Source organism: Leptidea sinapis, chromosome 27 (assembly GCF_905404315.1).
Source record: "Leptidea sinapis chromosome 27, ilLepSina1.1, whole genome shotgun sequence".
NCBI lineage: Eukaryota > Metazoa > Arthropoda > Insecta > Lepidoptera > Pieridae > Leptidea > Leptidea sinapis.
The window spans coordinates 866,228-881,469 of record NC_066291.1 but is presented as its reverse complement, the minus strand read 5'-3'; the positions used below and the strand labels follow the sequence as shown (position 1 = coordinate 881,469).

At 33.8% G+C, this 15,242-nt stretch overlaps 1 protein-coding gene across 1 annotated transcript; it reads left to right on the top strand.

Moving 5' to 3' along the window:
• The first annotated feature begins 843 nt into the window (after positions 1 to 843).
• LOC126972857 (trypsin-7-like) lies at positions 844 to 13,460 on the top strand. The gene is made up of 6 exons (XM_050819962.1): positions 844 to 934; positions 2,195 to 2,387; positions 10,693 to 10,744; positions 11,229 to 11,408; positions 12,332 to 12,472; positions 13,250 to 13,460. The coding sequence occupies exons 1-6, from the start codon at positions 886 to 888 to the stop codon at positions 13,400 to 13,402; spliced, it is 768 nt and encodes a 255-aa protein (XP_050675919.1). The 5' UTR covers positions 844 to 885; the 3' UTR covers positions 13,403 to 13,460.
• The last annotated feature ends 1,782 nt before the right edge of the window (positions 13,461 to 15,242 follow it).

The window sequence follows — 15,242 nt, the reverse complement described above, 5'->3', positions numbered from 1 at the left end:
GGATGGTGCCCACGTTGCACTCTGTCGACTAATTGGGCAGCTTCCTTAGAGCTTTGAGCATAAATACGGTCATTTTATTTGTTAAAATGTTGCTCAATTGTAAACATTTTCTCATCGATGTGATTCTTGCCGCTGAATTCCACCTTCGCACGACACAAGGATTAACCACAAATTAGGATAACATCCTAATTTGTGGCGTAATAGCATAATATCCATACACCATCTGGATGTATGGCGTTCCCCAACAGTGTGGTTTTGAAGGAACTTTCTTCCACGTGCAACAAATCTGTGGCGTTGCAAGAAAATGGCGGCAGTGATCACTTAACATTAGGTGATCACTTAACCCATACGCTCGTTGGTCCTTTCTTGCATTTTTTCACATAAAATAATATGCGTAGACATTGCGCGCTAAAATCGCTAAAAGCTTAGAGGATCGGATCGCTAAGGGCTACCTGCCCGTTCATTGTATTGGCACATTTTGGATATTATATTAAGAGCATTCTGTATAAGGGATGAGATAGTACTTTGTCTGTCGCCTCGAACCATCATCACTACATGAACATAACCTTCAGTGTTGATACTAAGTTTATCCATCTTATAGAGCAGCTCATTGACAAGGGCTCATGGTAGATGCAAGATGGTGCTTCCTTGTGGACATCCTTTAGAAGGTCACTTTGTTCTAACTACATTTACTTTATTTTTCTAGAGAAACAGAGGTTTCCATTCACATAAACGACACGCTAAATATTAACATATTAATTAAGTAGCGCTCTATCGCTTTAATTACTTTTTCTGAGTATTCAACTTTAATTAAAAAAGATTAATTGAAACATACTAGAAAAGTATAAAAGAGCTGAAATTATCCGGAAACTTCGCCAGACAAAAATGAAGCGTGAACTATTCGTCGCAATACTTGCGTTGATTCATCTCCAAGGTAATAAATAAATTTATTTTGTGCATAATAAAAGTCAACATCAAATTATTATAATTACATATTGCACTTATTTTATAAAACTCTTTCTTCTACATCTTTAATAATTTTTATAAAACCACATATAATGTGATACTCAATTATTGTGGCTTATGCATAAACAAGCTGTAAAGGTTGATGCATCCAATATACGATAATTTATTTTTATACAGTTTATTATTTATTACTTCGTAAGAAATAATTTATATTATTTAAGCAGGATTCATATTATATTGGATACAGCACTTAACGAACTAATTTGTACGAACGTATATTACAGCCATTGTAAAATTCTCTTTTTGATTGAAATGAGTGGCCGTTGAGTTTCTTGTGTGTTAAATATGGTAAATATTTCTCATAATAATATGATAAATTCAATAATTTTAAATAAAAATATATTGTAACTATTCAAAAGCGCTTAGTTAGAGCCATTAGCCAAAATTTATTCAATTATGAATAAAGTTCATTTGTCATTGACTTGCCTATGTATAGTAGTGGTCTTACAAATAAACTTGGTTTAAAATTATACCTGAGAATAAACCAAAATATGCAGAATTTTGACTATATCGCTGGCAACACTGTCTATAAATAATAATTCTGATGCATCTAGGAAAAGATGTATCTAGAAAACGGGACCGCACTCGAAAATATCTAAGTTTTTCATTGATTTATATTCTATACACTTAACACTACTTGTACTCTAAATTTGAAGCTTCTATGTCTGCTAGAAGTGCTAGTTTTGATGATGGGTCAATCAGTCAGTGAGTGACAATATTAAGAAATTTCGACTAGTAAAAATTCTTAAATTCCAGATTTAAATTGAATGAAACATGTTCAAATTGAAAAAAAAATCAGGTTTCTAGTTTTATCCACAACGAAGTTATCCAGGGTTGTAAATAGCCAGAAGAATGCTCCGAGAAAAGGATAGTATAGCCGTGCCGCTTGTTTTTGTTCGACTTGGTGATATTAGCTAAGAACAGAACAGGGACAACTTATACGGAGCAAAAGATGTAAAATATTCATAGATTACCGTAACTCAATAATTAAATACATCATTATTAATTAATATTCGTTCTTATAAGCAAATCTACCTTAAATAAAATAAAACATTCTTAGCGCGGTTACGGATGAGACCATTTCATGAGTGTACAACGTTTATGTCTACGTCAACCGCAGCAGAAAATGAATAACTTTTAACTCCCATCATCTATCTGGTGGTTACAGGATATGCCAAAGGTACTCAGCCCAATGAGTCTTTTGAAATTGATGATAAAATTTTCGGGGGTTACGAAACCACTATCGAGGCATTTCCCTATCAAGCACTTGTGTTGGCTAAAAGAGGTCGAAGATTGTCACTTTGTGGAGGCTCAATAATAAGCGAAGAACATATTCTTACCACTGCATATTGTGTCTCAGGGTACGTTTATTATATTCTTTAGTATAAGCACCTACTAGTTGACCACGAACAAAGGCATAAAAGGCATTTATCTTCTCTGAATTGATACCTTTAGTATTATAATTGTATGCGGTCAAATGGGTATTGGTGTTATTGGTATTGGGGAGCGCTTGCCCAGAGGTGACTTTTTAGCGGGAAACGAATAAACTTGTGTCTTGTTAGGGTTGAATTGGACTAAAGTACATGTTCCATTTTATTGCGATTTATTATTATTATTACATATACATGCGACTTAGTTACTAAACAAAATTGTAGTACTAAATAATTATCACATGCACCTCGCAATAAGGCATAGCAATGAACGACAGAGGGGCAGACATTCAAATATTTTATTTTCCTCTAAGTATTCATTAATTGAATAGTAACTTTTTCAAAGAGCTTATGAATTTTTTAATATGGTTTCGGCTTTTAAGTGTTCTGGTAAGTTATTATAAATTTTAACTGGCATTGGGTAGGGACTGTGTAATGTTAATTTAATTTAGTTTGCAAAAGATTATTTTTATAGCGAGGTGCGTTATGTGCCCCGGGCACATCTATGATTTTAGTGTATAGATTTGGGTGTTTTCTTACAAACTTACATATTTCGAGTATATATGTGCACGGTAATGTAAGAATATTTAGTTTTTGAAAATGAGGTTTGCAGCTTTCTCTTTGTTTAATATTTGCAAGCAGACGACGCCGTAGTTATGACGCTTATGCGTAGGCGTGGTAGGCTATCACAGCCGTTTTTAAATTTGTAGATTTCTTTAGTTTAGATTTACTATTGAGTGTGGTTTTATTAATTTTGCGGTTACTAAAGAAAACCAAACTACGATGGCCTATGAAACATTAAAATAAGCTATCTAAAATAGCTACTTCAATAATTTTAAACACCTGCCTTTTTAAGAAAATTTATTGAAGTAGGCGTTACTTTGCGGAAATCCATAATTATACAAATGATTTAAGTTTTCTTTAGTGTTAATTCCGCCAATATTTGTTTTTAAACAATTCGACACGTGTTTCGCCTCTACACGAGGCATCTCGTGCCAGATTTTGGCGAGACAACACGTTCTGAGAATGCCTCGTGTAGAGGCGAAATACGTGTCGAATTGCTTAAAAAATAAATATTGGCGGAATTAACACTAAAGAAAACTTAAATCATTTGTATACCTGCCTTTTTGCTAAATTAAATATCAAAGTTGCTACCATTGTATAGCAACATTACAAAAAAAAACAAGTGGTGTCGTGGGACACCGGATAAAAATGAAGTTTCTTATTATAAAAATATTAATTTTACTGATTTTTTTTTATGTCGCAAACGTCAGAAAATTTCTGAAAACTTTTATTTTTATATGTCGTTGTGCGCGCGCAACGTAATAGTCAAATAAATTTATCTTCAATAACATCAAAAAGGTATAAAGTCTGTACGGAAAAAGAACCGTCGTGGCATAAAATGGAACTAATATTATGACTTTTATATGACTCATCCTGTAAAATATTTATTAAGACGGAATATGAAAACATAATAATCTATAATAATTAACGAGTATCAAGATGTCATAGTCGTAATATTGCTTCTCGTTCTCGACCGGTAAAGACGTAGACGTGTTTTGTGTTGCACACATTCCGCCGCTTCGCCGGACCCAATCAAAGATATACTGAAGACTGGAAGTGGTATTAAACTAATACGATGCTGCGTTCTCCAGTTAAATTGTCATCATTGAGTGACCTCACGGAGACAGTCTCAACTAAAAAAAACCTATTCAACTAACACGCAAAAGGAAAGCTAAACCCGTCCTAGAAGTGATAGAGACCCTTACAGCTGATATAAACTCTCAATTAAAAAAAATGCGAGAACAATATGCTTCCAAGTTCGATGAACTAAGGATGGAGATGGCAGCGCGTGATGCTGCAAACGAAATTAAATTTCAGGAACTGGCCACTAAAGTCGAAGATAAGACAAAAAATAAATAAAAAAAACGTCACTATCATACAAAATATGCAGGGGCAATTGGAAACCATTCAAAGGTTACAGAGGATGAACCATGTTGAAATAAGAAACGTTCCTGTAACTCCAGATGAAGATGTACTGCAAATTTTAAAAAGCATTGGAGCCAAAATCAAAGAGGATATCCACGACGGAGACATAAGAACTGCTACATAATAAAAATAAAGAAAAGATGCATATAATTGCAGAATTTTACAACACCACAAAAAAAGAAAAGTTCTTATCATCTTATAAAATGTATAACAAGGTCCATACAGATAATAAATTAAATGCAGATGAACTAGGAGTGCCAGGTATGACGCGTTCCTTAATATATATGTCTCAGCTCAAAAGCAGAGAACTATAAGTTTTGCTGGGTGAAAAATGGTAAAGTTTTCATTAAGAAAACTGAAGAGTCAACGGCTATTGTCTTACGCAGCACTGACCAACTAGACTCCCTAAAGGAGGCTGGTAAAGTGAATATCTTGTGACTAGCCTGTAAATCCAAAACATATGCAGGCTATCAAAATACTCACCCTGTAGCATATTATAGTTTTATTTATAGTATTACACGTTTTAGTTTTAATATAAGTATTCCTAATATTATTAAAAATTTATATTTATACTATGTACAAATGAGATACTCTAATGATAAGAAGTTCAGCGAATTAGATGGCACCACGTACGGTCTCCTCAGCAATTTCTATACAGAAATGTAATGTAAATGTAATGTGATACCAAAATGGCAGAGGTCCTAACACTCAATGATTTAACTTGATTTGAACATCAGAAGTAGTTGACTTGGCCTTGGACATCGACAAGTTGTCAATATCCAAGGCCGTTATTATTGAGAATGCAGAGGAGTGTAACCGATATATCACACAAAGCAATGACGACTCACTGACTATAATTACACAAAATATTAGAAGCATATATAAGAACATTGATGAACTAAATGTTTTGTTATCAAGAATGAAATTAAATATTGATATCATAATACTTACAGAGTCTTGGCTTTGTAGTGATAGGACTAACCCAGTGCTTTCTGGATACAAATCTTATAAGACCTCACGACTACTAAACCAAAATGATGGACTAGTGACTTTCGTTAAGACTTAATTGTCTTTTTCGGTAAGTGAACCGCATCTCCTTGAGGCGAACTGTCTGATTCTCACAAATGAAGATACATGCATAATCTGTATCTATAGGCCGCCTGCATTCAGAGATACAAGCAATTTCATTTCATCCTTAGATTCATTATTGGTACAGCATAAAATGTTAAACAATATAATTATTGTAGGTGACATCAATATTAATATCAGTCCTGATAATATCAACACTAAAGCACAAGCGGATGAACTTTTATCCCTAGTTGCTAGCCATGGTATTCTACTTTTAGCACCAGAAACAACAGCTGCTTAGATCACATTATGCTTAAAACTCGGCGAGAAAATATTGTGGCTGTGATTAATACAGATATCGCGGATCATGCGTCAGTCTTACTTTACATCTCAAAAACTATAATGCGAGATAATACTGAATATAAAACTGTGAAAAGAGTTAATTATGAAGCTGCTCTAGCAGAGCTACTAGCCACCGATTGGAAATTCATTCTTGATTCTGCAGAGGCTGATGTAGCAACGAATAGGTTTCTCAGGTACCTATCAAATGTTATCAAACAAAATACTGTGCTAAAGAGAGTTGCGAGCGCTAAAAGAAAAATAAAGCCCTGGATAACTCCAGGTCTAATTAGATCAATCAGGAAGCGAGACAATCTGCATAAAAAGTGCCGTAAAGCCCCTAATGACACTGAATTACAAAAGACTTATAGACAGTACCGTAATATGTGTAACTCCATCCTCAAAACAGCCAAACGGAAATATGAACGAAAATTACTAAATAATTCCTTACATAAACCTAAAGATATGTGGCATAACATAAAACAAATCTGCAATATAGGTAATGGTAAAAATAACGAATGTAAGGAACTACTCAGCTTATCCTATTCTTCTACTGAGTCTGTAAATATTGTAAATAAATACTTTACCACAGTAGGATCCTCCCTTGCATCACATATAACTGCTAGTCTCTCATGAGAAGTAATGTCCAAAAAAGACAGTGAAATACCAAATACATACATACCTACTACAACTCCTGCATCATCGTTTGCTCTTTTTCTTGTAACTGAATCAGAAATTATCAGCACAATTAATTCTCTCAAATCTCAAAGTGCCCCAGGATGGGACGGAATATCAAATGATATTTATAAAAATTGTAAATATGCTATTTGCAAACCAATTACACATATTTGCAATACTTGTTTCGTGACAGGAGTTTTCCCCACTGCATTGAAAAAATCTATCATATGTCCCATTTATAAAGGTGGAGAGAGAAACAGTGCTTCGAACTATTGTCCAATCTCCTTGCTACCTGCACTATCCAAGATCATAGAAAAAATCATAAATAAAAAGCTGATGGTATACCTAGAGAGTAAAAACTTACTATCGAATAATCAGTTTGGTTTCAGACCCAAAAAATCAACTGTTACCGCTGTAACAAAAATTACTTATGAGTAAGTCAATAAACTGGATTCACGTAAAAAGTGTTTGGGCATTTTCTTGGATCTCACGAAGGCATTCGACATTGTCTCTGTTCCCAACCTTTTACACAAACTAGAGCAAATCGGTATAAGGGGTCTTCAGCTAAAACTTTTTGAGAGCTACCTTACTAAACGCAAACTGTTGACTGTGGAGTTCCACAAGGAAGCATACTCGGGCAAACGCTATTCACTATATACATTAACGAGCTTTGTAACATGCAACTACCTAACACTGTCATTTCAACATATGCCGACGACACTGCATTAATTTTTTCAGAAAGTTCATGGGCAGACGTTAAGGAAATAGCAGAAAAACTGGACCGTGCAGAGTAGCTAAATGGCTGAAACCATTTCCCCCTTTTCAATTTCAAGCAGAATCAGTCCCGATGAGAATTATGAGATTAAAATAGATTCCTGTAACCATTTTCCAAATCGATCTGTCTCTTGCAATTGTCCAAATCTTGAAAAAGCTGACCATATTAAGTACTTAGGAGTCTACCTAGATAGACACCTGAGATGGACACACACCACACATACATATCTATAATCAGACAAGTAGAATTCGGAAGCTAATATACATTTTTAAAAGCTTACGACTTGTTGCTGATCCGGAACTTATTAAAAAGATTAATGTATCTCTGGTCCAATCGCTATTAATTTATTGCCTCCCGGTATGGGGAGGAGCCCCTAGATCATACCTAATAAGTATAGAACGGGCCCAAAGATGTATACTTAAAGTAATGTTTTTTAAACGATTTAGACATTCTACAAAGCAGCTGTACCGTGACAACAGACTAATGAGCGTGAGACAGCTGTATATTTTACATGTGCTTTTATATAAACATAATCAACTCCCGTATAACATAATACGTGAACAAATTAACCAAAAAAGGCTGCGACATAATGTCTGTCAAATTCCATCAAATAGAACAAAATTTACTAATAAACAAATCCCTTTTTTATCAAGTTCTCTATATAATAAAATAAATAAAGATCTGAATATTTTTGAAATGACTAGAAATAAACTCAAAAATGAAGTTCAAAACTGGTTTCTTACAAAAGACTACAGAGAAACTGAAGAATTGCTAGAAATTATAACGTAACACTTTTAAAAACATTACTCCTGTAATCTCGCTAGTAAGTAAATCTACTTTAGGATGAATAAATGAAATCCACTTAAAAAAAAATTAAAAAAATTATTAAAAAAAAAATTATAATTTAAAACTAATAACTGCATCTTGTCGCTTCTAGTAGCTGCTAATAATGTGTCGATTCATGTCGGTATCAACACACTTATTGTTTTATTGAAGGTACATCTAATTTTGATACAACAGTGAAGTAAAGATTATATTGCGCAATGAATACTATTTTTATTAGAAACTGTGCTAATAATGTAGTGTGTTTTATTATTAATTGGTAGACATCCTGTTAATTAATTTAGTGTAACATACCAAAGATGTGAATCACGTTAGCTACCTTATTAACTACTCAACTGCCGAAATGGTCTGGGTATGTACCGAAAATAATTTTACTTTACTTATATATCACATAACACGTATTATTTACATTACTTGAGCTGGCCTAAAAAAGTAATAATTTAATTAATATACGATATTAATAATTAATACTTTTATTTCAATAGACATACCGATAGATTTAAACTTTGTTAATTTAAATCTAGGTAATAATTTAGATACCTTCCGTAAAAGCAGATAATCACATATTCCTTTAGAATATATTATATCTATCTATATTCCACACCTATAATAAAATATACAATAACAAGCCTTCACTAGTATGTTCTTTTATCTATTAATTATCTAATAGTATAATTACCTAACTATAATACTAACCTAACCTAACCTACCTACATATTTACTCATTACTACTCATACCTTTAAATCATATTTTACCTACTTACATGAAATATTATATTATTTTATTTATTTGTTTTTCCTTCTCTAAATTTTTAAACTACTACTCAAATTGTGCATTATAATAGTCAAATCTACACATTCTTGAACTATGCAATCACCGACCGATACACGGGGAGTACTAATATCCTAGACACATTGAAACTTAGTTAGGAGTTAGAGCTCAGCTATGTATTAATGGATTGTTGTCATAATGTAAACTACATACCTAATCTCCAGCAAAATAGCTATTTTGTGGAAAAAGGCACAAGCTTTTATGACTGTTTTACATAAACCTACTATCTGTATGTACCCAGATCATTTAAGAAGTACTAGCAGTAACAACTACTTGTCTAGATTCATTTACCAATCTTAAGTACCTATGTAAACTTCTTCTTAATGTATGTACCTAATGGTATGTTATAATGTATGTATAATGTTGTGTAGTAGGTATTATCAGTATGTAACTTTGTAGTAACTTGTACATGGCTTACTGTATACTAACTTTTCTTTAGAAACAAAATAAAATATTTGTATATTTGTATTTGTAAATGCGGCTATTAAATGAAGCTGCGCCCTCAAATCTTATGTCGGTTCTTGTTTCGCATAGACTATACAATATGATGTACATGTTTTGCCAATGTAATTTTGCAGTTATACACCTATTTAAATATGATTTAAGTATTCGTTTATTGTATTTTGTTTTGGTTTGGCCTTGATAGCAATGAAAAAATGTGTAAAATGATAATAATTTGTTACTTCACAATTATTTTTATAATATAAATAATTATTATCTTACGTTCCGTATATTTGTTCTCGGTTAGGGTACCCCTCCGCATTGTGCCATAAGGAACTTCGTTCCAAAAATATATTATAGTCTTTATTACTAGCCTTATCTCAACATGGTATTTATGTTTAGCAAAAAGTCCAAGAATTGGAAAGCCTGACCGACTTGGATTACATTTTATGTATCGATTAATTATATTATATTTATGTTGATATTATTATAATATCACTTCAATATTATGTGAGAGAGACCCGAGTCCTACTTTCAACCTGAAAACTGAAAGATAACGCTTTGGAAATAAAAAATAATAATCTGAGATTATTGCTAGCCTGTACAAATGCAATACATACAAAAATATATTTATTTATTTTTAATTAAAAATTAAACCTTAATTTAAATGAAAATAAATATCAGTGAATGTTATTTTTACAATAAAACAATAAATTCATCTAGTTTAAACTAAAAACCATTAAAAATTATATTTTAGATATTAGTGATAGTAATATTTAAATATTTTTTTTGTGAAAACGCACCTGCATTTAAATTTATTTTAATCATCAACTAAGGCTAGATTGGTAGCCTTTACCTAAAAAGCCTTCAATTATAAAATTTCTAAAAAAAAATATTTAAGGACCACTTATGGACAAGTCTTTTTGTCGGAACCATTCCAAGACTTTGCAGACAATTATTGTATATCCTGTTCCACAGATATGTCGAGAACTTAAAATTATAGACCTATTTAAATCGGTACTATAACAGAGAAAGCATAATCCATCTTAACTTATATTTAAATTTGATAGTTGACATCACTCAATTTGGTTTCGTACCTGCAGCCCTTGACATAAATAAGCGACCAAACGATACAAAGTGTGATTTTCATGGCATTTGCTTCAAAAATAAACTATAGGATTGACTTTAGTATATTGCATTTTCAGGTATACATATACATACTTAAAGCACTACGGCTTGTACAAATATTAATCTATTTTATTTATATCTAGGAAAGATGTTTTCGTGGATACTGGTAATACAGTCGTACCGGCAAATATTCAGGTATGTACAAAAATGTTTAACATCCGTATCCAGCAACAGTATTATTTAAATCGAAAATAATATACAGTAGCTACATGTAGCGAGAGTCTGTGGCACTAAAACTAGTGATGACAACCTCAGTAAATATCGATATATTAATAGTAGGAAACTATTTAGAAATGGTGTACTTTTTACTATTTGTAACACGGAAAATGAACAAAATTAATTAAAAATGTAATAATACTTCAGAGTATTGTACGTTCCTTCGCAGCTATTTGTATTATACGTCAAAATTAGTTCTCTGGACGCTCGCGAGAGGCACAAACAATTTGCTGTCAAACATATGGAACAGCATGTCCAGCATTTATAAAGTCAGTGCGTGACCTACATAAATAAAGTTATTTTATTTTATTTATCTTCATTATTCCTAACAGTTCCATCCATACTTAGTAAAAACTGGTGTCATTTTAAATGTTTTTGAATTCTTTCATTTTGCCGTTTTCAGACCGCACAGTTAGAACCAGGAACATATCAGATAAGTCCAAATCATGGAATTGCCATAATAAAGTTGAAAAGCAAAATGAAGCTTGACGGGAAAATTAGGAAGGCCGTTGAACTTATAGAATCTGGTGCAGATATTCCAGCTGGTACTAATATAACTGTTAGTGGATGGGGTCGTACTGTTGTGAGTATTTTCCAATAGTACAAGCATTCGAGCTACACAAAATGACGTTTGACTGGCAGCTGGGATGTACTGCGGAAACAGTTGCTAGAAAACTGCATTACAAATTAAAATAATGAGAAAGAATCATTCAAATGATCAATTAAATCAAATCAATTTGTTTAAAAATGATACCTATCAAACACACATGAAAAGTTTTACATGATACCATTTCTATTTATTACGGAAAGAGTTGGGCTTAATGTGAAGAAATAACAAGAAACTGATAGTTGCATTATGAAATTGATTGATGAGAGTGAAAGATATACCGAGATTTACTAACCACAGAATAACCCGAAAAGTTTTTTTTTCATACATTATCATAACATTTTAAGATGGAGTTGGGAGGCAAATAATATTTTTTTAATTTACTTATTTATATGAATTCTACTGGATATTTCGAGTTTGAATTTCAGCCGCTTCTTGATGGCTGGTATTTTGCGCTGCAGTATCTCAGAGCTAATATTACTTGAGATCCTTTACGTTAGGCAATGCATTACTTAGCTAATGCTCATTGGTTAGATATCAGTTACAGGACTTTTGCAATTTTTGCATAAACCTGTGGGAACTTCTTGAACATGATGCAGGAAAGTTGGGTGCCCTTTTTCAGCCGTCAAGCAGCAACCTACAAACATTATTGTGTTTTGGTTTGAAACATTACTGCTGATTAGATAGCATCAGCTTATGTCTCAAACTGACGAGCGGAATTACGATGCTGCCTTATTATTTGTGTTTTTAAGACCACTGAGTGGCACTACATTGTATTGTGCAGAGTGTATATCTTACTTTCAGGTGGACGTCGTGCTGATCTCGTCACATTGTATCATAAAAAATCCAGAACAACGTTGCTTAAAACTTTTTATTTTAATGATTTTGGTAACTTTTAGCAAGATGGACAATTAAGTAGCAACTTACGGGCTGTGACAACGACATTGCAATCGGATGAGAGATGTAAACGAATTTTTCCCCACTACACGCCAAAAATGATATGTGGAGAAAGATCTGAAGGAGCCTATAATGCTTGCCAAGTAATTACTATTATTTTATTTTTTAATATTAATAAAGACGTGTTTTCTTAACTCCTTACCATCAGCATGACGGAATCGTAAATCGTGGTATACAGGTAATTATTATTCGATAATATTCTAGATTTGCGAATAGGGTTATCTGAAGTCCGAAGACCGGGTGCAGACTCGATAATCTAATAAGCCTCTCGTTTGCACCGTTACCTAGGTGTATCGACTAGGTGTTTCAAATACTTAGAATTACTGAACGATATTCGTTGAAGGTCGGTAAAGATTCCGCTCCAACTTCAACATACAGCGATGAGGAGGTGGAGACCACACATGAGAACAATTTAACATCCAACACACTTCAAAGACGACCCACATTATTATAACATATTAGTAATTTGATAACCGCATAAAAAAGGCACCAAAAATATCAATCCAAAACTGGAACGGTCTCGACTGGTGAAGTCCTTGGTAAGAACTGCACCCATCAAAATAATATTCGCGCTCCAATAAGGCTCCTCTAAACACAAGTCAACGGATCAGCCTAGCTATCCAACGCGGAATTTCTGTCAGAGTTATTGGTACGCTTCCACGTTATAATAGTTTTAATTTCGTATAGTCATAGTTATTGTAAATATAGTTATAAGATTTGTTTTGTTTTGTTAATATACAGATCTCCAAGTAATTTCTAATGAATTCAAATTTAAGTAATAACTTTATTCTATATTAAGTGCGACGTTATTATTGCGCTGGTTGTATTTTATTATTTAATATCAATCTGTGTTTGTTTAGGGTGACTTTGGATCTCCTGTCGTCATTACCAAATCTAAGAAACAAATAGGTACTGCATTGTATAGTGCCACTGACGCCTGTGCATCTGTTGTTTATGCAAAAATAGCAAATGGAGAGATCAGAAACTGGATAAAATCTGTTACAGGTGTTTAGAACATCAACACTTGATATTCTTAAATACAATTTCATTTCAATAAATTGTTATAAAACATGTCGTATTTAATTTAAACCCCTCTTATCCATGTGGCAACAAAATCATTATATTATAGTATAGCTGACGTACATAATTAAAGAAAATTTATGATGGATTAATATCTTAAAAAAAACGTTTAAGAAGATAATAATAAGTTTTCACCCTGGTACTCTCGAACTATAATGAAAGGCTGTACAGAAAAAATATAGGACCATTCAAGATGGAAAGAACGTTAACAAAAAAACAACCGACTTCAAGAAAATTATGTATTCCAAAACAATACAATATTCACTAAAGAGCGAAAAAATTATTTTGAATTCTTCTACAATTTAATAATCAACAAATTTTTAGAGTTCTAAGGAAAATGAAATGAAAAATATAAGACTACCTAAAAGTCAATGAAATTATTACGATAACATAATAAAGTAACAATTATTATTATTTAGAAATCGGTTAGAAAATTTTAAATGTTTAATTATTTTTTGTGAATATGAAGCACACTAAGTATTTTGTTTAAAGATATCTAAACCTACTTAACGTGCTGTTAACGCCTGTTTCAACAAAGGAAACCTCGAGGACAATTTCAAAGGAGACTTGCGAAGAGCGCAAAAATATATGTTGTAAACCAGCAACGAACATAAGCGCATTGCAATTTGATAAACGGGCACAAATCCTGCTACAAATCGCAGCATTTCTGTAAGCCGTTAAGGAGTTCCATTGATCATCATATTCGCTGTTACACAAATGTCCGTATTGTATATAAAATAATCGACCGAGTTTGTAAAAAAGTAACGTTATTTCGTACTGAATCTCTAGTCCTCCTAGTCAGAACCTTATCAAACTCTCATCAACCTACCCTTGAAAAGGATAATAATCCAATAAAAATCAATAAGCATTCGGATGCCTACACCCCCATACTCCAGGACGGTACCAGGCTATGAAGTCCTGGAGAATCCGTCCCTGGGCGTCCACAATTAGGACCTATACCTGACAGTGGACTCCCATGCTGCCCCACGTATTCTGGAGGGAGAAAACCTGTGCTGACTCGGGGAATAGAGAGCAGGAGGCTCTACCCACCTCCTTCACATTCGCAGTGGACTTTTGCAACAACCTTCGCTCAAATTTAAATGCCGTCCATTTCCACCTAGAGACGCCGAAGCTGGTCCTGCTCTTTTTATCCGAGACACAGATATCCTCTCTAGCTGATATAGATAGACATCTTACCTTTCATACCCGGGTTATAATTTGGAACACTCCTTTATACCACGAGCTGGCGTGGCGATTACGTCAGGGAAGATGTCTGTTCTCGATGCCTGAGTTTTCTTGAAGGACAGGACCTGTCCATCATCTGGCTGCGTGTAGACTGCGACGACCATCCGCGTATCTACGTATGCCTGTTTAGGTCATAACGGTAACGCAGAGACTGACCGGCTCCTCGAGCACATCCAAATGGATCCAGATTCCGTGTTGGAGCAGATCCCCACTACAGAGTTCGTAATTCTTGACGATATTAACGCCCACCACGTTGAATGGCTAGGCTCACGTATCACCGATCATGCATTGAGATCTGTTCACGACTTTGCCTTAGCATATGATCTGATGCAACTGGTTATTGCACTAACGGGAATCCCAGATGTGGAAGATCATACACCTTCACTGTTGCACCTTCTGTTGACCTCACATCCGGACGGCTACATTTTTCTGGGGTCGTAGGACCACTGCCTGATTCGGAGCACCGTGGAGATAATGCGCCTAGCACGGCCCCGCTTCTTAGCCTGTCACCGCGAGTGTTACTATAGG

Excerpts from the sequence above, each read along its gene's own strand:
- LOC126972857 (XM_050819962.1), top strand. The coding sequence starts at position 886 with ATGAAGCGTGAACTATTCGTCGCAATACTTGCGTTGATTCATCTCCAA. Across the intron at positions 11,409-12,331 it reads GTGGATGGGGTCGTACTGTT|CAAGATGGACAATTAAGTAG; the intron begins GTGAGTATTTTC and ends GGTAACTTTTAG. Across the intron at positions 12,473-13,249 it reads GAGCCTATAATGCTTGCCAA|GGTGACTTTGGATCTCCTGT; the intron begins GTAATTACTATT and ends GTGTTTGTTTAG.